Genomic DNA, 22,866 nt, shown 5'->3' on the forward strand with positions numbered 1-22,866 from the left:
TACTTATAATAATTATTTTTATTCGTGGCTATTTGCGTAAGGTTGTTGAATGTCAGTGTACTTTTTTTATTTTGATGAGAATGCACATGTATGATGAGAGGTAATAGTAGTAAATGTGTTGGCTTGTGTAAATATTAAATAACAGTCTCAATTGCCTCTTACGTTTACTTGAAGCTTGAGCTCCTGGCAGGTCGGATTGGAGAACGATAGGAGGTCTGTGTATGTGCTTTTTCCATTGAGGAACTGCACTCTTGGGCTTCGCCGATTGCGGTCTGCCTCCACGGTGTATTTTACAGCTGAGAAGAGAAGAAAAGGCTAATGGGCTTATCATTCATAAGACCAGTCATATCCAAGCGTTCATCTGATTCCTCTTATACTTACTAATGTTCTTCTTGAAGTTGCGGTTTCCGTTGCTCAGCATATAAGTAAAACACATCTTTGCTGTGATACTGCAAATGCATAATACATAATTATGTTTATTTCGATGGTTGCAGCCGAGACGATCTAAAAAGGATTCTCGGTGATAAAGAGAACCCGAAATGTTTAAGGCAGCATCCTTACCAAGTATCCGTGCACTGGCTGGGATCCACAATCTTTGGCTCTACTGTGAAGTTTTTGGATAAATGGATAACTGGACGTGCCCTAATATGAGAACAATGAATTATCAGAGGAATATTCATTCCTACACACTTGATGGAATACACCCTCAGGTACCGTAGTAAAAATTTCATAACTAACCTCAGAAGTGCTATACGGTCATCAAGAGAGCCGACTAAAATGTCAGGATATTTGTTGCCGTCCATATCCATGCCTCCGCTGAGGGAATAACCAAATGTCTGGAATCCACCAGAGCCCAATGACTTCCCGTCAATAACCTACAAAAGAAAAGGGGTTATGCAATCTGTACAGTTCTAGTGGGATAAAAAAATCATCTAATCATTCTTTTCAGGAACAGTTTCTTTTTCTGAAGTCAATTTCAATCCATTTATCTCTCCATCCATCAATTTTTCCATACCGCTAATCATACACAGGGTTGTGGGGGAGCCTGGAGCCTATCCCAGGGTACAAGGCGGGGGACACACTGGACAGATAATTTGGAAATGCCAATTAGGTCTTTGTATTTGTGGAGAAAACCGGAGTACCCGGAGAAAACCCCAAAGTAACCCCCAACCCCCGTGAAATCAGTTCAATTTAATGCTGAACTTTACCTGACTAGGAACATTTGTTATTCCCTCCTTGCTCCCCATCCATATATAGACTTTTCCAGAATCATGGAACGGAGCTCCAACTGCAAAATCTGACAAAGCAGACCAAGAGAGTTGACATCGAAGAGAGTTGACACCTTCATGTGTTTCAGTTATTCATCCTCTAGGTGGCAGCAAAAATCCAGTTTTTTTTTTTCCCCTCCAGAAACATTCAACTTCAGTTTTAATATTAAAATGCAAGAATTATTATGTTCAGAAAACTATACGGACCTGCTGACAACACGAAGCCTTGGTTTATTAAAGTAAATACAAATGCTATTCTATGCAAGACATATGTTTGGGCAAAAGTTTGTGGACACATGACCGTCACAACCATACGCGCTTTCCAGATTTATTCCCCTTTGCTGTTATAATAACCTCCAGTTTCTGGGAAGGCTTTTCATTAGATTTTGTAGTGTGGCTGTGGGGATTTGTTCTTGCTCAGCCTCAAGAGCATTACTGAGGTTAGGAAAGGAAGTCTGGGGTGCAGCTGGCATTCCAGTTCATCCCAAAGGTGTTCAGTGTGGTTGAGGTCAGGGCTCTGCACAGGACACTCAAGTTCTTCCAGTCCATGCTTGGCAAACTATTTGTTCATAGAGCTCGCTTTGTGCACAGGGGCGTCGTCATGCTGGAACAGGTTTGGGCCTTTTAGTCCCAGTGAAGGGAAATTGTACAAAGAAATTCATAACAATTGTGTGGTTTCAATTTGTCCACGTACTTTTGCCAATTTAGTGTACATTGCATGTATTCTGTTACTGTATCATTCTGAAGTACATTGTACCTTGGAATCCATCCTGATTTATGTCTCCTATAGCTGCCACGGCGAATCCAAACGCAGAACCCGTGGCACCGTTCAGGATGACACTAGGCTTGAGCTGGAAAGCTCCATTTTCGTTCATGAAAATGTACACTGCTCCGCCTTGCTCTTTGTCGCGGTCAAAATAGAATGGTGCTCCCACTATCAGGTCATTCCAGCTGAGGTGAGCATGCAACACAAAACATGGCAAAGCCAAGAGAGATCGGTTAGCTTTTGTTTGGTACCCTGTTTGTTCACATGGACAATTTCATGCTTGTGGTGAAAGGTGAGCAGTCGGAGGAGCGATGAATAAGGATAGACATTTTGTAGTGACAAAGAATGAATGTGTGATCACTTGGGAAAGACATTTTCTAATATTCATATCTAAATAAAGTAACTTTTTAAAAATGTATTCATGCACAATTAATATTGTCTTATTTATTATTTGTAAAAAAAAAAAAAAAAAGTATTAAACATGTATGGCAGATTTCTGTAATTTAACAGTATAACACTGGAGGTGCCAGGCATCTTGCTGTTATTATTTATTTTTTTTACAATACATGTGTTATAATTGGCTTATGAAGTCTATACTCATGTCATTTAACCGACATTTTGTAATCACTGTTTTTTTATTTTTATTAAGATATCATGAATGAAGGAAAAGATTGTTGCATAACAATTATAAGACTATTAAGCCTATTTCTAGACATATTTACTAAGTTATAGCTTAAAATGTATATTAATCTTCAGATTCTCTCCATCTCTTATTTGCACTCCCATACACCTGCTATAAACATTGCTCATATGCTGCAAAATTATATCTCAGCAAGTAAAAAGGTCTTATACCATATATAGGCAAATTCAACTAATATTTCTCTTTATTAGATTGTTTTTAAACAGATAGAAGAATGTTAAAGATATTTTTAGACAGATAATTTGGCAGATGATTTTACTTATGGTTAAGCATTCCCTTCTAGATAAAAGTAAAATTTCTGCCAAGAGAATAAAACCATTTCAAGCTGGAAATGTCTAAAAATATGTTTAACAATCTTCTATGTGTTTAAAAACAATCTGATAAAGAGAAATATTAGTTGAATTTGCCTATCTAATCTGAAGATTAATATATTTTGGCCACCTGGGGAAAACTTGACATTTTCTACTGTACGTATACTGTATGGTTCTAAAGACTACACATTTTCCTGAACTGAAATATGTTTCATTTTGGCACATTACTCAACCACAAGTAAACATCTAGCAATTTGAAAATCTGCTAACCTCCAAACAGTGATCCAGGAGCATCAGTGATAGTTTGACAGCTGGTTATCTGATTACAAGCGGAACTGAGTAGTCTACTGTCTTCTACTTCAGTGAATTGATCAAGGCATGACTTTCACTGTGTGAGAAAATCACACTTAGGACTGTAGCTGAAACTTTAGTATTAGCATAACTGAGGACCTACTCATCATTGTTGAGATCCGTCACTGTTATAGTGCTCCCAAAGTAAGAGCCCACTTGCTCTCCTGGGATCACAATTGCAGGCTCGAGGTTGGTTGACCCTTTCACTGCCAGTGTCACTGAACCCCTGGAGTCGTCTCTGGGAGCCCCTGTAACCACTGTGTACTCATTTATGCTCAACAACTTCATGTCTTCCGTCACAGAGTAGCCTAAAATAAAAAAGACATCATTCACGTAATTAAAACACAGTAATAGTGGCAAATGACTTGTTCTGTGAGGTTAAAACCGAGGAAATTTGGACATACCCATGTAGCTGTTGCGCTTGTTTAGAGAACCCAAGTCTTTTTCACTGTAATCCCAGGAGTTGTCTGGGGTTGTGTCTCTCCATGTAACATGCACGTTACCTGGTGAAAGAAAGAGATGGTTGCTCAGATCATATGCAGCAGTGTTAAGCAGTCGTGCAGGTGAAGTTATCTCTGCCGCTCACCCTGCCATTCAAAACTCCCAGTGCAGCCGATGTAGACGTCGCTGTCCGTCATGCCTGCAGAAATGCCCATGTTACACATGCCTTCCAACTCCATGTCATTGTTGGGGTTGCACACTTCGTATGAGTGGTCCTGCCATAAGTCATTGTGGTCAAAGCTCAGGTCGTTACCCCGGACGAAGCATTTGCCCACCATGCGCCGCTGCTCCTCTCCTCCACCCTGCACTATTTTAACATAGCGGTGGCCACATGCCTACGAGAAGAAACTATTCTTCAGATGCTTGACTAACATGAGGACATGAATATAAAAATACATATATCAGACACACAGTTAAAAAGCATGTTACCATATATTGACCATATATCAGCCCTTACAGGATTTCACAATTTTGCGATCGCGAAAATGAACGCAAAATCAAGCAAACTGCTGTGTTCGGAGGAGCTTGCAATTTTTTTTTTCAGAACTACAGCAGATTTTCTGCAGATTTGGGCCAAGACACGTCATGTGATGTCATCACAACACGCATTCAGTCAAAGCCCTCTTCCTCTCATGTGCATCGAACATGAGTACAGCTAAAAGGCCTCAAACATCACTGTGAAAGACCGTGCAAAACAATTTCGTGCAAATTAAATTTTGCCAATGCCAGTAGTTTTCCGAAAAAAAAAAAAAAAACACAAAAAAAACCTCCGCAAGTTGCATCGCAAATTTGAAGAAAAAAAAAACCTGCAGCGAAATCAAGCATTTTGGGCCGCAACAATAACAAAAAACAAAACAAAACTCTGGAATACTATACGAGCTGATATATGTATAGTATATATTTAAGTTGTGCTCATAAATTTACATACCCCTTGCCGAATCTGCAAAATGTTAATAATTTTTTTGTTTTAAAATGAGAGGGATCATAAAAATTTTATTTTGTTTTTTATTTAGTTCTGCCCTAAATAAACTATTTCACATTAGAGATGTTTACATATAGTCCACAAGACACAATAAATGACTGAATTTACACAAATGAACCAGTTCAAAGGTTTACACACGCTTGATTCTTAATCCCGTGTGTCATTACCTGGATGATCAACGACTATATTTTTTAAGTGTTTATGTTTTGTGATAGTTGTTCATGAATCCGTGTGTGAGTGTGTATGTGATTGTGCCCTGTGATGGACTGGCACCCTGTCCAGGGTGTACCCCGCCTTGTGCCCGATGCTTCCTGGGATAGGCTCCAGGTTCCCAATGACCCTGAAGAAGGAGTAAGCGGTAGAAGATGGATGGATGGATGTTCATGAATCCTTTGTTTGTCCTGAGCAGTTAAACAGTTATTATTTTGTTTAAAGCTCTTATTTTTTCATTTAGTGCTGCCCTTCAGAAGCTACATAAGCTATTTACATGTTTCCCAGAAGACCAAATAATAACAATTTACATCCTGTTCAAAAGTTTATACCCCCCTGGCTCTTAAAGTAATGTGCTGCCTTCTTGAGCATCAGTGAATGTTTGCATCTTTTGTAATAGTCGTGTTCAGTGTCCTCAGTGTGAAAAGATGGATTTCAACATCATATAGTCGCTGTTAGAAAGAGGTCAAATATGCACAAGATGCTGGAAAAGTAAAGAATGGGCAGGACCTGGAGGATTTCTCTGAAGAACAGTGAGCAGTTTAACTGCTCAGGACAAACAAGGGACTCATGAACATCTATCACAAATGATATTTTGCAACAATGTAATTACCAAGTTCGAAACTTGGCATGTGTCATTAAAGATTCTTGGTGGTGAAGCTAAATTGTTAGGACACACCACTCCCCTGAAAAAGAACATTCCTTAATTCAGAGACGTACAGAGACGTAGGTAATGCGACAAGTGAAACTATTTTGTCTTACACAAAAGTTATTCAGTTATTTTTAGCAACAGACAGAACTATAGAATATGAGCCCTCTGCTTAAATATTTTTTGTTTTATAGATACTTCCTCCCTAATGACGCACCACAGGTACAAAGGTTTAATAAGTTCCTCCACTGCATTACATGGTATGTTCTAATGATAGAGAAATCCTGTCTTACCAACACTCGTCCACCAGGATGCTCGGTTTGACTGGCTACGGTCACGCCAAGCCACATGCCTTCTATCATCTCGGATGAATCTGCTGCTCAAGAGAAAAAGCAAATCAGAAAGCACATATTGAAAGAATTTAGGAAAAAAAATATAGAATAAAAAAAAAATACAGTCCTAACTTGTCCACATGGATCACATGGAATATTAATTAAAGACAACTCCTGTACATTCCTCATAAATATAATGATAATAATTCTAGGAAGCAGTATTCGATTTATTAGTTAATTATCACACCCTTATACTGCAATGCTGATGAGTTCTCGATTCTGATTGGTCGGAACGTGCTGATTAATTTTCTGTAAGAGCAGCTCTAACAGTAGTACAGGCTGTAGTGCTTGTTTTAATATGGCATCGTTTCTATAGTGATAATTTACACTCAATATAAATTGATTTTTAAAAAATGTGTAATTGTTGATATGGTTTATATGTTTTCTGCGAGATGTTCAGTAAGCATTTTTGGAAGGAGTCTCCAGTATCAGTGCTTTGTAACAGGTAAAGATAAAGCTGTAAGTTTTCTGATACAGGAAAGTCTTCAGGACAGAGGTCTTTTTGGTTTCTTGGTAACTTTTGGGTTTCTCGGTAGCATGACGAGATGCATTTTTTCCTTTAAACTGGGAGAATAAGAAGCTTGTAAAGGATTTCACTGAGTTTATTGGTGATTGTTGTGGCCAAAAGTGCTTGATTTTGTGGCGCTTGTTTTGAAATTTGCGATGCAATTTGTGGAGTTTTTGTGGAAAACTATTTGAATTGATGAAATTGCAATTGCACGAAATAGTCTTTCGCAGTGATGTTTGTTGGTAAACGAGACCTTTTAGCTGTACTCATGTTCCACGCACGTGGATCGAAGAGGGCTTTGTTTGAGTGAGTGTTGTGATGATGTCACATGACGCGTTTTGGCCCAAATCTGCAGAAAATCTGCGGTACTTCTGGAAAAATTGCAAGCTCCTCCGAACGTTGTACAGTTTCCTTGATTTTGCCTTCATTTCTCATCCATCCATCCATCCTTAACTGCTTATCCATTATCGGGTCGCGGGGGCAGCAGCTCCAGCAGGGGACCCCAAACTTCCCTTTCCCGAGCCACATTAACCAGGGGATCCCGAGGCGTTCCCAGGCCAGTGTGGAGATATAATCTCTCCACCTAGTCCTGGGTCTTCCCCGAGGTCTCCTCCCAGCTGGACATGCCTGGAACACCTCCCTAGGGAGGCGCCCTGGGGGCATCCTTACAAGGTGCCCGAACCTCCTCAACTGGCTCCTTTCAACGCAAAGGACCAGCGGCTCTACTCTGAGTTCCTCTCGGATAGCCGAGCTTTTCACCCTATCTATAAGGGAGAAACCAGCCACCCTCCTGAGAAAACCCATTTCGGCCGCTTGTACCCGCGATCTAGTTCTTTCTGTCACTAACCAACCTTCATGACCATAGGTGAGGATAGGAATGAAAATTGCTCGGTAGATCGAGAGCTTTGCCTTCCGGCTCAGCTCTCTTTTTGTCACAACGGTGCGGTAAAGCAATTGCAATACCGCTCCCGCTGCTCCGATTCTCCGGCCAATCTCCCGCTCCATTGTTCCCTCACTCGTGAACAAGACCCCGAGGTACTTGAACTCCTTCACTTGGGTAAAGTACTCATTCCCTACCCGGAGTAGGCACTCCATCGGTTTCCTGCTGAGAAACATGGCCTCAGATTTAGAGGTGCTAATCCTCATCCCAGCCACTTCTCACTCAGCTGCGAACTGATCCAGTGAATGCTGAAGGTCACAGACCAATGATGCCATCAAGACCACATCATCTGCAAAAAGCAGCGATGAGAACATCAGGCCACCAAATCGTAACCCCACCACACCATGACTGCGCCTCGATGTCCTGTCCATGAATATCACAAAAAGGATTGGTGACAAAGCGCAGCCCTGGTGGAGACCAACCCCCAGTTGGAACGAGTCCAACTTTTTGCCGAGCATCCGGACACAGCTCTTGTTTTGGGTGTACAGCGATTGGATAGCTCTAAGAAGGGAACCCCTCACCCCATACTCCCCCAGCACCTCTCACAGTAAACCCCTGGGGACATACGCCTTCTCCAGATCCACAAAACACATGATGGGCATACTCCCAGGCCCCCGCCAAGATCCTTGCAAGAGTAAAGAGCTGGTCCATTGTTCCACGACCAGGACGGAATCCACATTGTTCCTCTTCAATCCGAGGTTCGACTATTGGGCGAACTCTCCATTCCAGCACCTTGGAGTAGACTTTACCAGGGAGGCTGAAAAGTGTGATACCCCTATAATTGGCACACAGTCTCTGATCCCCCTTTTTGAACAGGGGAACCACCACCCCGGTCTGCCACTCACCTTGGGCACTGTCCCCGACTTCCATGCAATGTTAAAGAGGTGTGTCAACCAAGACATCCCCTCCACACCCAGAGCTTTCAGCATTTCTGGACGGATCTCATCAATCCCCGGGGCTTTGCCACAGTGTAGTTGTTTGACTACCTCAGTGACCTCCACCAGGGAAATTGACGATGATCCCCCATCAGCCTCCACCTCTGCCTCTACCATAGAGGGTGTGTTAGTCAGATTCAGGAGTTCCTCAAAGTGTTCCTTCCACTGTGCAATTACCTCCTCAGTTGAGGTCAACAGTGTCTCATCCTTACTGTACACAGTTTGGATGGTTCCCCGTTTCCCCTTCCTGAGGTGGCGGATGGTTTTCCAGAAACACCTTGGTGCTGACCGAAAGTCCTTCTCCATGTCCTCTCCGAACTTCTCCCACACCGGCTGCTTTCCCTCTTTCACGGCAGAGGCTGCAGCCCTTCGGGCCTGTCGGTACCTTGCCACTGCCTGCGGAGACTTCCGGGATAACACATCCCGGAAGGCCTCCTTCTTCAGTCAGACGGCCTCCTTCTTCAGTCGGACGGCTTCCCTGACCACCGGTGTCCACCACGATGTTCGAGGGTTACCGCCCCTTGAGGCACCTAAGACCTTGAGACCACAGCTCTCCGCTGCAGCTTCAGCAATGGAGGCTCTGAACATTGCCCACTCAGGCTCAATGCCCCAACCTCCACAGGGATGCCTGAAAAACTCCGCCGGAGGTATGAGTTGAAGATCTCACGGACAGGGGCCTCCTCCAGGGCCCCGGGCTTCCTCCAGGCAGGGTAACTCCTCCTCTCTTTGCTTTCTTTATGATGGTTTCTTCAAACCATTCTTAGTCTGGCCCCTCCCCTGAGACCACTTTGCCTTGGGAGACCCTACCAGGAGCACAAGGCTCCAGACAACACAGCCTTCAGGTTCATATGGACACACAAACCTCTCCACCACAATAAGGTGCGATTTCGATTGCAAAATCGATAAATCCTGAAGGGACTGAATAAAGCTAGACAGTAAGGTTAACAGCTGTATATAGCTGTTAGAAAGTATCTTGTCTCACAGATTTCCACAACATTAAGTGTAACTAAATGTATAATCAGATATAAAAAGTATGATTTGCCTTTATTTGTTCTTAAATAAATTCAAAAAATGGTTATTCTTGGCGAACATGTGCTGCTGTGGTATAAGAGGAACAAACCACTATCAGGAAGTACTGATATAAGGAAATAATAAACTCTGCTTTGTGTGTGGTGGCTACATCACACCCAGCTGTCATTGATTATTTTCCTATAGTATGCCCTATTATGTTTTAGTGCTTACTCATTGGACTAAATAATATTTATTTATTAGTGGAACAGGGAAAAGCAGCGACACTTTACAATAACAGTACATGAATAATCATGCACTAATACCTAAATTAATGCTTACTTCAATATGAACTCATGATGAGTTAAGGCATAACAACCTTAACTATGACATGAGTCTTATGAATTCATACGTGAATAACGACCGCCTTAAGTACATGTTTGTACACGTGTGTTAGTTAATGTATTAATTAGCATGAAGGGGTAAACTAAATCAAACATACTCTATAAGAAAGCATTTATATTTCAGATTATTTATATACTGTATGTGTAATTTGCCACATGAAGCTGCGTATTTACATCATTAGTCCGTCTTTCTACATTGGATAAGGAAGATCAGTGCAAATTATGAAAGTGATCCAGTGCCATCCAATGATGTTTGTGTACACCGCTGCATACGGAAAATGAAATAAACAATTTGAAAGGTTTCATTCATATTCTTTCTTTTAGAGCAGGTTGGATTTCATTTACCCCTATGTGTTAATTACTACGTAAACAAATACATAACAAACATGTACTACCATGTACTTAAGGTGGTCGTGAATTCATAAGACTCATGTCGTTGTTAAGGTTAGCTCTTTATTAGTCCATGATTAATGCATGCCTTACATAACTCATCATTAGTTCATATTTAAATAAGTATTAATTCAGGTATTAGTGCAGTGTCACTGGAAAAGCCAAAATCGTGCACAGTTCTAGATATAAGAATTTTTGGTTTATATAATTCTTCTCACAGACTGTGTAATAAAAAAAAAAATAGAAAAAAAAACACCTACAAGCACGCCGGTGTGAGATTCACGTGTGTGAGATTTGTTTCAACTTTGCAGTTGTTTATTTTACCTGCATATTCGCACTTAACAGTAGTGCGATAGCTGCGACTTGTCATTTTCGTTTAGCACTCCTAATGAAATATCAGCCATGCCGACAATGTGTAAATGACTTTCAGTCTGAGTCTTATATGAAAATCAACAGACAGAACAAAGAAAGTCAGAGACTTCAGAGGAAGTCGAAAGTTTATTCAAGAAACAAAAGGTCGGCTCTACAAAACGTAGTGTTTGCGTAGTTAATCGCCTTGCATAACTGGGCCGATACATTTTTCATTCAACATAAACAGCCGACACAGGCATGGGCTGGGCATGAGGTGTGGTATGTCAATTATTTCAGAATTTCTGCCATTGACTAGAGCAGTACCAGTACAATAATCATCGTTGGGTGTGAAACTTCACAGACGGTATGTGAAAAGGACAGTTCAAACAGGTGTTATTAAAGAGGAGTGTAGTGAAATTAAACACACCCTTGTTGACCTGAAAGGGACAATCCTTAATTGTCCCTACGATGTACAAATAAATAGCACACAATGTACTAGTTTCTGTTCCAACACACATACATGTCCCAGATTTGTGTAACCAATCACCGCTCAGCTGTGTGAGGGCGACAGGAACTAGTCTTTTGAACATAATAACCTGTGGCGTGACACTCAGACAGGTGTTGCTACTTGTGTGTGTCGAAGCTGAAGCATTTACTACAAAAAGCCAGAAGAAAAAAAAAAAAAACTGAAGTGGCTTTGGGGAACTCTTTACACTTTTATTAGTCATATGGAAAACAATTTTACTTCTATCAGTGATTTGATGTGCAGAAGTGGTGAAAGGACCAAAACTCTTTATTCACTTACATAAAAGTGCCTCTTCAGTTAAATTAGAAAAGGCTTAACTCTTGAATTGACTTATAAAATTACAAGAAAGAGTCCGGAAATTAATCACACAGATTTTAGTTACCGATGGTAATTGAGTCTCCCTTTCACTAAGGAAGCAAGAAATGTAGGAAAACATTGGCCAAGGATAACTAACAGCTCTCAAATGTTAGCTAGTGTGATAATAATGAAGATAAAAACTCTCAGGATGCTAACAGCTACCTAGCACAATATAAACTGCCTTGAGAAACACAAAGTGTATGTAGCACCAGACAGATTACAGTAACGGTTATTAGGTCTCGTTCTGTTAAAGTTTAGATCTGTTAGGAATTTAGAGCCACCCCTTAACACTTTCTGATGCTTAAAAAGTCACTTTACAAACATATGTTTTAATGATGTTGCAAATAGAAATTCAAAAGTATTAGGAAAATATTTACGTGTATATTTTGTGACTGTCGCAGTCAAATTGCAATTGCACAAAATTGTTTTGCGCGGTCTTTCGCTGTGATGTTTGTTGGTAAATGAGACTTTTGAGCTGTACTCATGTTATACACACATGAATCGAAGAGGACTTTGGCTGAAATTTGTGTTGCGATGAAGACATATGACGTGTCTTGGCCCAAATGGGCGGTAATTTAGAAAAATTGCAAGCTCCTCTGAATATTGCAGAGTTTGCTTGATTTTGCCTTAAGTTCTGCGATTGCGAAATTGCTAAATCCTGGGGGGACTGATAAGGAATATAATTCTGGACCCACTGGCATGTCCCCGGGTGTTTAAGGGAATATAATTTCCAAAAGCCATTGATTCATGTTTTTTATTTATTATTTTTATATTGTATTTAATTTTATATTACATATACTATATTACATATATTACATATATTACATATTATTATTATTATTATTATTAACAATAAATAAATACATAAACAAACAAACAAACAAACAAATAAATAAACTGATTAATTAATAAATGTACACTTTTTTTCACTTTGATAACCTCGGATTAAATTGAACATATTCACTGTAATAGAAAGGTGATTTCTCACAAACAATTTTACGTTCATTAGAAAAGCACATCAGAATCATTTGAATGTTAATAAAATGGGCAAATTGGTCGTTTAGACCTGAACTGAGCATAAGGATTAAACACAACATTACAGGTGAATTACAGGTGCAAACTTGCTTACTGGAGGTGATTAGGTCCACTCTGGTGCAGTCGGTCAGGTCTGTGGTGATGGGGCATGAGTAGATGGCTCCAGTCTCATTTACCTTCAGCTGTGATAAGGCTTTCTCTTTGGGTGCTCCTGCCAGGAGTCTGCGCATAAACAAGTACAGAAAGTGTTTTCAGATCATCTCCTGGTGGTAGGATTTGACACGCAGCATGGATGAAGTTTATGTTTTCTGTCAGGCTGAAACTCCTGTATAAAACAGTATGCAGGAGAAGGAGAAAAAGGTTTTGGAAAGCCTTCCTTATAAGCTTCAGCAGGGACAATAATTTTTTTTATTATTCTACTGTGATGATGTGTAGTGATAAATCTTGTGGTATGACTTACAGTCGGTTTGGATAAATAGAGTTAGCATCATGCCATTAGAAAAAAATGTGAATGATTTGAATTTGAATTTTGAACTGACATTTTGTTTAAATTCTGCTGAATTTCACGCTTGTGGGTGTGCGATTAAAAAGTTTTGATTGAACGAAATTCAAAATCAAGTAGCGTACATGTACAATCAATTTCTAAAACACGCTCAGTCTGTCTATTAATTCATATTCTAAGATTCGCTTTCAAAATCATATCCGGGTAAAAACAGTCAAACACAAAACTTATATAAAATGTTATATTCATTCTAGTATGGGCTAAGCCTAAGTGCCTATGGTTAAGATATGGCTCACACAAGTAGCTGATACACTGTGTGTGCGTGTGTCTGTTGTATGCTTGTGTGTATGGTTTTTGCAAACCATAAAATTCAGTCTCAATTGCAAATTCAATTTCAGATGCTATTATCCCAATTGAAAATACTAACATTCGTTAGAATTCACATTTCTGATTTCCGCTTCCAACACCACAGACACACATCAAACCCTACGACACTCCAAATCTCTAGCTGTGAGGGAAAACAGAAGACACTGAAGCACGTTTGTCATCAAAGGAATGGGAGGGGGCGGGCAACGAGAGAGAAAGACGAGTTCAGACCTGAGTGAGGAGGTGGGACGGCTGATGAAGGGTTTCTGGGGTTTTTCAAACCCGCTTTCAAAGAGACAAAAAAAAAAGCACACAAGACACTGAATTCTGTCTTTCTGCGCTCGAGCAATTGCCAGCTACTAAAACATTTATGCTCTGCGTATATGTACTCTACATGTGACAGAAAAGACAGGTCTTGTAACAGTCAAGACAAACTGGACCAAATTAAATAAAGAAAACCAAGTAAAAATCTTTTTTTTAATCATAAATGAGAGAAAAAAAGATTCTCGTTTTTTTCCCCTATCATTTCGACCTCAAGACTACAATTCCTAACTAAACCTAATGTTTTGTTCAGAAGGCATGGTGGTGTTTCTCTTTTTATTATTCCCATACGTTTACTGACTTTACCCATCTGCAGCACTGACCGCAAAGAATTTGCCCTCAGTCCGTGAAATTTCTTTGCCTGAATGATGTAATGAGAGACTAGCTGTATTTTTGGTGTACCTCGGGGCCATGCGATCTTTTACCAGGTGTCAAGGAGCAGCAAGCAGCTTGGAGAAGTCGGGACTTGCAAAAGCTGTAAACGTGAACTCCAAGACTTGAGTGATAAACCACCTTTGTGAATGATATATATGAGCCCGTGGCTGAGAAACAGTTGCTCATTTACAAAAAAAAAAACCCAAAGAACAATCAAACTGTTTTTGAAAAATGTTTAGTTTGGACCAGATTCCTTAGTGAGAAAAGAAAACTCATCCTGATTATATGGTTGTAGACAAATAATCATTGTTTTCCTTAAAGTCTTGAAGTCAAAATGTGGCTTCTAGTATGAATATGTCAGCCTTAATTGTTGTCTATAAGCCAGTGCGCTCCAAAACAATGACAAAATTCACATTTAGAAGATATATGCATTCAAAATGTACAGTCTCTCTCTCTCTCTACCACCGTCTACAGTCTCTCTCTCTCTACTCTAGCATATAGATCAACAATTCTGATAACGTCGTTCTGCACTTCGGCTTCTCATCAGATTTTCTGTCCAATCAAATGCTCTATAGAATCTGAAGAGTCCTGCCACCGACATGATAAAAATCTATGGTACTAACTGTCATGTACGGCATAGACCGGGCTGTAAGGTACTGCACACTAAATGATATCTGCAATTTTTAAAGGGGGCGGAGACACACAATATGTCCTGCCCTGACTTCCTGTTTCAGTGGAAATTACAGCAGCATATTGAATAAGCTGTGTGTTTTAAGGCACTTCACAGTAACTGTAAAATGTACAAAAACTCACAAACTGTCTTAGGATACAAAAATCTTTCTGAAGTAACAAGATTTATTTGTGTGAAAATGTTATGGAAAAATATTGTGCTCTGCGATGGACGGGCACCCTGTCCAGGGTGTACCCTGCCTTGTGCCCAATGCTCCCTAGGATAGGCTCCAAGTTCCCCATTAGTAAGCGGTAGAAGATGGATGGATGGATGGATGTTATGGAAAAATGGCAAATTTTAAATAAAAGATAACAGTTATTTGAAATAAACTCATTCTAAGAAAATCCTTATCACATTTTCTATTTTTTTTATTTTTTACATTTTTTACTTATCATTTGTCTATCAACTATCACAGCCAGTGTCTTGTTTTAGGAGAGAAACAGTAAAATGGTAGGAAAAAAATGAACAACTGACAAGTGGTTTTAAAGATGTTTAGTTTCTACCACTTCCAGTGAGCAAAGATTCAATAGGCACGGTACAACCCACTCACAGGTGCTGGGAGAACATTTCAGTGTGCTTTTAGCAAAAAAAGTTGATAAGTTGTGCTGGTCTGTACTTCATTTACGCACCATTCTGGAAGGCTGAAGTCAATATTTAAAAAAGATAAGACTGACCTCTTTTACTTTGCCATGGAAACATCTTTAAAATGACATCGTTTTGGCTAGTTTATTGTATTATTTAAATGATTTTCCACAGTTGAGAGCCATGCTTACCATTAGTCACTAACGCTCAGCCTTGAATTAAGCATAAACTGCTCTCCCACTTACAAATGCCAGAAGTGGGATGAGTTCAGCTCGCCTGGCTCAGTCTGGCACAATTCCCCTGATGCAAATGTTTACATTCACCTGGCTGCTGTGTGAAAAGATGGGACTGAAAAAGGAAGTTGGAAGAGCTCCAGAAGTGGACCATTTAGCAGGAAGCTAAAGGATTGCAGAAGCACAAAGAAAATTGTCTGCTCAGGAAGATAAAATGGGTCGATATGTTTAAAAGTTAGTGACAAAGCAAAGTGGATCTATAAAGCACCATCAAAGGTCTCAATCTGGTTTGAAAAAGCATCATTTCTGACATAAATTTTTTTTCGTTTCCAGGTCTCTTCTCAGGAAAATACTTCACAGCATATAGAATGAAACAAGGACAGGTTACCATAGTGCTGCTCAATTCTCAAATCTTATTGGTCAGAAGGAATTGATTAATAACTATGACTACGTTTACATGGACAACAGTAATCTAATTATTGACCTTACTCTGAGTAAGACAATAATGTGATTAAGGTGTTTACATGAGTCACTTTTAGAATACTCCTGTCATGTTCCCGTTTTACATGTTTTAGAACATAATTAGATTAACAGCCATTACGTCACTGTGCCACGCCATCCGACGTCCCTCCAGAATTTCACGTATCAACATACAGTACGTCTTCGTTCTGGTAACGTATGCAGTTTTGGGTGTTTTTATTAAATTTTTTTTTACGAACGCTTTAAGTGCAGTTAATTATTTGTCATGCTATACGTGTTAATAGAAAACTGCTTGAAGCCGTGGGCTGCGTCCCAAATTGTGTACTTACTCGTCTATATAGTAGCCGAGATACATGTATTTTTCCCCACTATAGGCCTATAGTAGGCAAGTATGCGGTTTGGGACTCAGCCGAACTCTCTTGTTTGCCGTAAAACGTAAAACTGCTGTGTGTGATCGTGTCCTGTCTCAAAATGCGGTGAAAACTCTCACACGACATTCATAATGTGATTAAGGTGTGTACATGTCTGTAATACACGTCCATAATGCGACTAAAACAGGAGTACTCCACCTGTCTTAATTCGATTATTGCTTACTTCGAGTATGACCTTAATCAGATTAAGGTAATTAAAAATCGCTGTTTACATGGTAGTTTCTTAATCAAAGTATCATCTTAATCGGGTTAAGAGTGGATTATTGTTGTCCATGTAAACGCATTGTATGACAATGTCAACTGTAACTCAAATCTCAGGCTAAGCTTCTTGTTGATATGGTGAAGTTTCAGGACAGAGAACTTTGCACTTTCAGGTTGGATTAAGCTGCCTTTACTTCTCTTATTAACTTTGATAACGAAAACGAACCTGAAAAACTAACCTATTTTAGTTAAATGTGTTAGCATTAAATCTAGCTATAAATGGTTAAAAGTTTCATTAAGAAATTTTAATCTTTAGCAAACCACTGACATATTAGGAATAAAATACTTCAGGACATGCTCTTATAGTAAAATAATCCTATTCAAATTCACGTCAGGTCATATCCCATCACCCTGCTGTGGTTTATGTTCCAATAACAGCTATGTCTACATTTTTATAGATTTACCAATCATAAGCATGAATTTCCAGTGAGGACCTGCAGCAAAAGAGAGTAGTGTAGAAAATTCTCCTGTAGAGTAATCGTGTACTAATAGTCTTTAGTAGAAGGTTAAGTAGACATGATCGCTCAGTGTCGGTTTTATCTGAAATTCCACAGGCACACACTGAGCCTAAGAGAGAGAGGACTAAAACCCTAGCTTACCCCATAAGTGTGTATAAGTGTGTGTGTGTGTGTGTGTGTGTGTGTGTGTGTGAGAGAGAGAGAGAGAGAGAGAGAGAGAGAGAGAGAGAGAGAGAGAGAGAGGGGTGGGGGTAGACAAGTCACACTAACGCATGCAGAAGATATCATTGTTGCCTTCTGGATGTAGCTGTCTTCAATTGTCTATTTTAATCTGCATTTAGACACTGAATATGTTTATTATCATGTGTTATGCCAACAGACATACACTGAGTTCCAGAATTATTGGAGCTGTAAAAACTGGTCTTTGCTTTGTGGTTAATTAGTTTATAATCATACTAAAAATACAAAATAAATCTAACCTTTACTTGAATTGTTGACAAAACCCCTGTGAAAGTTTTTCATTACCTTCTTACCTATCGTTACAAAGGGTGCCAATAATTCTGGAGCTGACTGTATAGTAAGTATATAGTATGCATATAATATAATATGCCACTTCCATGTTCCTCAAACAGAAAGTAAATATATTTAAGTGTGCAGCTACATGATGGCAATAGTGCGAGGCATATGCAGTTGGAAGAAAAATAATCAACAATGGTGTGATGCAATTACCATATCAGTTTTTTTGTACCTTTTTAGTACATTACAGTTACATTTAATGTTTGTGGAATGTTCATGATGCAATTTGCATCCTGATACAAAACAATATATATAGAGAAACCTGGAAAACACAAAGACCTGAAGACATTCCCATGTTAGAAAACTTGCTACAAAGCACTGACACTCGAGACTCATCTGTAAATGATAAACAAACATCTCATTATAGAACGTCACTATATCACTGATTATATATTAAGATTAAGCTTATGGTGTCTCCAATACAAGTCCCTATAAGTGAGTTGTTACTAGAGAAACAATAACACTGTATATCAGAAAGTGCATTTGCTTTGGAGCCAGCACTAATGTCAGACGCTGTTATTGTAAATGAATCAGCTTCTGACCAATCAGATTAGAGAATTCAGCAGTGCTGATGAATGAGAAAACATTTTTTTATTTTTTAAAAAACAGCTGAAATGTATCAGCAGGATACATGTTGGACTTTGGACATATTGGACACAGCATGCTTTGTAGAAACAGGAAACGAAACCACAACTGAAGCCAAAACTCAGTGTAATCACTCAGTAATGCTGTGACGAATGGAGCCTGAATGGTTCTGATCTGCTAATCCAGAAGTTGTATATTTATTAAGCTGAATGTCAGGAAACAATAGAAAACAAGGTGGAAGTTTGGCAATACTGCATCTGTTTGCAAAGAGAACAACAGCTGCAAATGAAACAGCTGCGTATGGAAGTGTGGGTGTATATAGTATAGGAAAGTATGTGATTGTTTTGTGTTTTTTTTTAATTTACAGTAAATTCCCATTTACTGTGAAGCAGCAGGAGGTAAAGTGTGACCAAGTGTCTCCTTTGAGTAAGCTTTGAGCTGTTAAGGTAGCAGTGGTTGAAAGCACCAGTAACATTATTCTAGATCAGGCATGTCAAACTCAAATTCTACCTGGGCCACATCAGCATTTTTGTGAGAATCTGAAGGGCCACAATCGAAGTCTATATTTAATAAAGAACTAACAATAACATTTATTATACTGATTATAATAAAATGTTTTTTTTTTTTTTTTTTAATGTAAGCATTCCTTTGTTTACTGGATACCAGCTGCTGTGATGAGAAACAGGATTAACCACAATTTGATTATACAATTTCTGTTTGAAAGATACTAGGCAGATAGCTAGACTATAAGCACAGAGATATGGAGGTGAGAGCTGGTGAAGTAGCTTGCTGCAATTGACCCCAAAAGAAAAATAGACCAGGATTTATTATATAAGGTGCAACTTTCCATATTATTATTAATGTTATTTTAATCATTTTCAGTGGAAAATATCATAAAGGTATTTCATGGTAATGTTAATATGAAAAGATGTTTTGATGGTAGACTGGAACGCGTGTTTGGATATTTTAAAAAGCTGAGAAAAGGTTACAGCTCACTGGTTTTAGTTAAGCAGTGTGAGATGTGTTTGTGCGTGCTGAATAATTGTAGTCCCTATGCTATGGATCTGTTGCGAAATCTGGATAGTGTGAAAATGTTGAGTAGTAGTGTAGGCCTACTCTGGGCTGCTTCATTGCTATTTTTCCCCCCAAAGATTCAGTCCACAAGTTCACAAAGATTTCAGTCATTTTAATCTAGAACAAAATGAGTGACATCTTTGTTTGAATCAGTGTCTGGATCTATATTTGCTGGTGTGAACTGGAAATGTACTTGTGTCACCCCTAAAGGAGCTTGACTTGATATGGGAGCTGAAGTCTGAACAGTGGAACAATGAAGTCATCCACAACAATCTTTAGTAAGACAACTCACAAAAGTGCCAACACTATTTCCCAGTTTCATGTCTAGTTCACTGAGGGGAAAAATCCTCTCTGTCTAATTTGCTGGTTTCCTTGGCAGAGTGACTGAGTGTGTAGCTTCCCACGCTCAGACCATGTTACTATGCTACAAATAAATACTCACAGGGCCTTTTTAGACCACTATATAAATGATCTTTGAGAAAATCCAGACCTGTCCAGTCTTTGGGGACCTTCATGACCTTCATTCAAATAACATTTTTGTTGTATTCCAGCTTCCAAACCAGCAGCCGAGTACCCAAAACTTTTCTCTAATTACTTGCTTTAGGTGCATTAGAATATCATGCATATTGGTTCCCTAATCCATACGCATATTCTATAGAGTTGTAACAATTCGGGTATGTTTTTGAAGCTAGAATACTGGGACTTGAATAACGGTCTCCAAGGACTGAACCAGTCTGGATTTTCTCATCCATCATTTCTACACTGGCCCATAAAGTCTTGGGCGTATTTCTTTGAACTGATTGTTTCATTCCTCAAACTTGACAAGCATTAGTTTTCCTATGAATTACAAGGCCATAAATGTGTAAGCTTTCAATCAACAACAACCAGATGACAAGGAGATTTTCAAGGACTCTTTCTTAAAGCTAAGCTTACAAAGAAGTAACAGAGATGTTAACACTTTGCATAGTCTTTATGACCCATCAGCCTCTTGTACTGACATGGTTTATTTCTCACACCTGGTATTAACATCCATCTCAAGTCATTCAAACACAAGTGGACAGCTGAATCGCTTTACACCTGGCATTTTGAATGTGTCTCCAGTGTCCACTTGTGATCGGATTTCATGCATCGTTTCCACTGGAGGATGGGTGTCATGCACTTTATTATATAGGTCTTTAACTGCATCTGATTTCAGGCAGAAATGTCCCACAAATACAATCTACCCGTACTGGCTGTTTAATCGTACGGTTTCCTGAATAAACTTATAAATGAACAGGTGATGAGATGATTAGATGGTTCTTCTTTGCTGTCTGGGATGCATCAAAACACTATTGTGTTCACACTACAAATGTTATGAGGTCATATGAGGTGGCTTGAGTGATTGGATCACAATGTGTCTCTGTGGCACCATGGACACCTGTTCTTAGTCCTGTCCATTAATGACTGGATCACCCAGGATGTATGTTAATGCCAAGTTACTGTGTGTTCTAACACCTTTCTATCATAGCCAGCATTAACTTTTTCAACAATTTTGTTTTCTACATTACAGTAGCTCCACTGTGGGATCGGACCAGTCAGGATAGCCTTCACTCCCCATGTGCATCAATGAGCCTTGGGCACCCATGACCCTGTCACTGGTTCACTGGTTGTCCTTCCTTGGACCACTTTTGGTAGGTACTAACCACTGCATACCAGGAACCGCCCACAAGACTTGCATTTTGGAGATGCTCTGACCCAGTCATCTAGCCATCACAATTTGGCCCTTGTCAAAGTCGCTCAGATCCTTACGCTTTCCCATTTTTCCTGCTTCCCACACAACAACTTTGAGAACTGACTGTTCACTTGCTGCCTAATATGTCACACAGCTTGACAGGTGCCACTGTAGAGAGGTAATCAATGTTATTCATGTCACCTGTCAGTGGTTTTAATGTTATGGCTGATCGGTGGATGTAGATGCATTAAAATTTCAGTGCGAGTATTTTCAAAAGCTGTGCAAAGTGCTTACATATTTAATGTGTTGTGTTTCACACTTGCATTCAAATTTCCATGCATGTCAATGTATGAGACATGAGAAAGAGGAAACCACATTGATATCTGTGTGACATCCTAATAAGGACACAATGTTATTTTTTTGTTCAGTCAATGACTGAAATAGTTCATTTTTTAAAATCATATTGTTCATTTCACAGTTTTCACAATACTAATCTTTGCATAGATAACATGGGTGCTCTAATTTTTGCTCCTCCAACGTATCAATAACAAAGAGGTACTAGCTTATTTTGCCCCTTTTTAAAATCCGTAAGAGAAAGAGAAATTGTAGTACGCAGGCTAACACGAGAACCACAAGAGTTTGCAGTTTGTGTAAGAAACCACCCCCACATTCCTCCAACTTCTCACACAAATGAGGTCAGAGACTACATGACTGTACACATGCCTCACATTGTTCAAGATGGACATCCTCATGGCTTCTATCGGTGACTCAGTTATGACAATCAGATACAAGTCTGAACATTTCCAAAATGATAAATAGCATGACACAGTTGTCTACAATAGACAGACAGCATGCTGTAAGGAGAGAAAGTGTGTCACTCTGAGAGAACCCAGATCAGTGAGTGATCTAGAGCATGCTGGAACCAGTCTGTGATGGGCTGAGGACAGGAGGGCACCATCGGGCCGACAACAGAGAGATGGCATCTATGTTGAAATGATGATAGTAAGCATCATGGATATGCACAGAGAGGTTACGCAATCTTAGCATATTAGGACTGCTACAAAAAAGAAAATCAGTGAGCATATTGGATTTTCTATTAGAATCAGAGAGCAAAGTCCTCAATCTAATCAGCAGTTAGTAAATGGGACAATTAAGTGTGATTACTGCTCAGTAAAGAGGAGTAGGAATCTGATTATAGTGCATACGTCTGTATCATGTCCCTGTGATGATACATCAAAATGACAGTTATCACGCAGAACAGTGTTTTTGTAGATCCTGATTTATTTATTGAGTCTGGACTACTCTACACTACTCTACAATACACTACCAGTGAGTTTTTTACTACAGAATATACAGTAAATGCACATTTTCTGGTTTAGGAGCCAGACTTTTCATTACTGAAAGAAAACTTACTGGAAATCCTATTCACTGTTACAAAATGCTGGCACTGGAGACTCCTTCCATATAGGTTAAATAAACATCTAATAGAAAACGTGATCGTAGCAACTATATATTAGGTTTTATTTGTTAAATAACATGTTTTCTTAGGAGGTTTTCGCACCTGGCTCATTTGGAGCATTTGTTTTGGAACCTGGTT

General features: G+C 39.3%; 1 protein-coding gene across 4 annotated transcripts in view; it reads right to left on the bottom strand.

Moving 5' to 3' along the window:
• The window catches only part of itga3b (integrin, alpha 3b), a 56,924-nt gene that overhangs the window by 17,033 nt on the left and 17,025 nt on the right, over positions 1 to 22,866 (bottom strand). For 3 of the 4 annotated variants that reach the window (XM_017483935.3, XM_017483937.3, XM_017483936.3), the window contains 11 exons: positions 12,679 to 12,806; positions 6,032 to 6,114; positions 3,983 to 4,232; positions 3,801 to 3,899; positions 3,500 to 3,704; positions 2,026 to 2,219; positions 1,209 to 1,297; positions 739 to 875; positions 562 to 642; positions 382 to 449; positions 163 to 296 (listed from right to left, as the gene is read on the bottom strand). In XM_017483935.3, coding sequence (XP_017339424.1) covers positions 163 to 296; positions 382 to 449; positions 562 to 642; positions 739 to 875; positions 1,209 to 1,297; positions 2,026 to 2,219; positions 3,500 to 3,704; positions 3,801 to 3,899; positions 3,983 to 4,232; positions 6,032 to 6,114; positions 12,679 to 12,806 — 1,468 coding nt within the window. Of the gene's footprint in view, positions 1 to 162; positions 297 to 381; positions 450 to 561; positions 643 to 738; positions 876 to 1,208; positions 1,298 to 2,025; positions 2,220 to 3,499; positions 3,705 to 3,800; positions 3,900 to 3,982; positions 5,220 to 6,031; positions 6,115 to 12,678; positions 12,807 to 22,866 lie in introns of those variants that run through there. The other variant, XM_053684983.1, reaches the window with a different exon arrangement.

The sequence above is a fragment of the Ictalurus punctatus genome, chromosome 13 (genome assembly GCF_001660625.3).
Source record: "Ictalurus punctatus breed USDA103 chromosome 13, Coco_2.0, whole genome shotgun sequence".
Taxonomy (NCBI): Eukaryota; Metazoa; Chordata; class Actinopteri; order Siluriformes; family Ictaluridae; genus Ictalurus; species Ictalurus punctatus.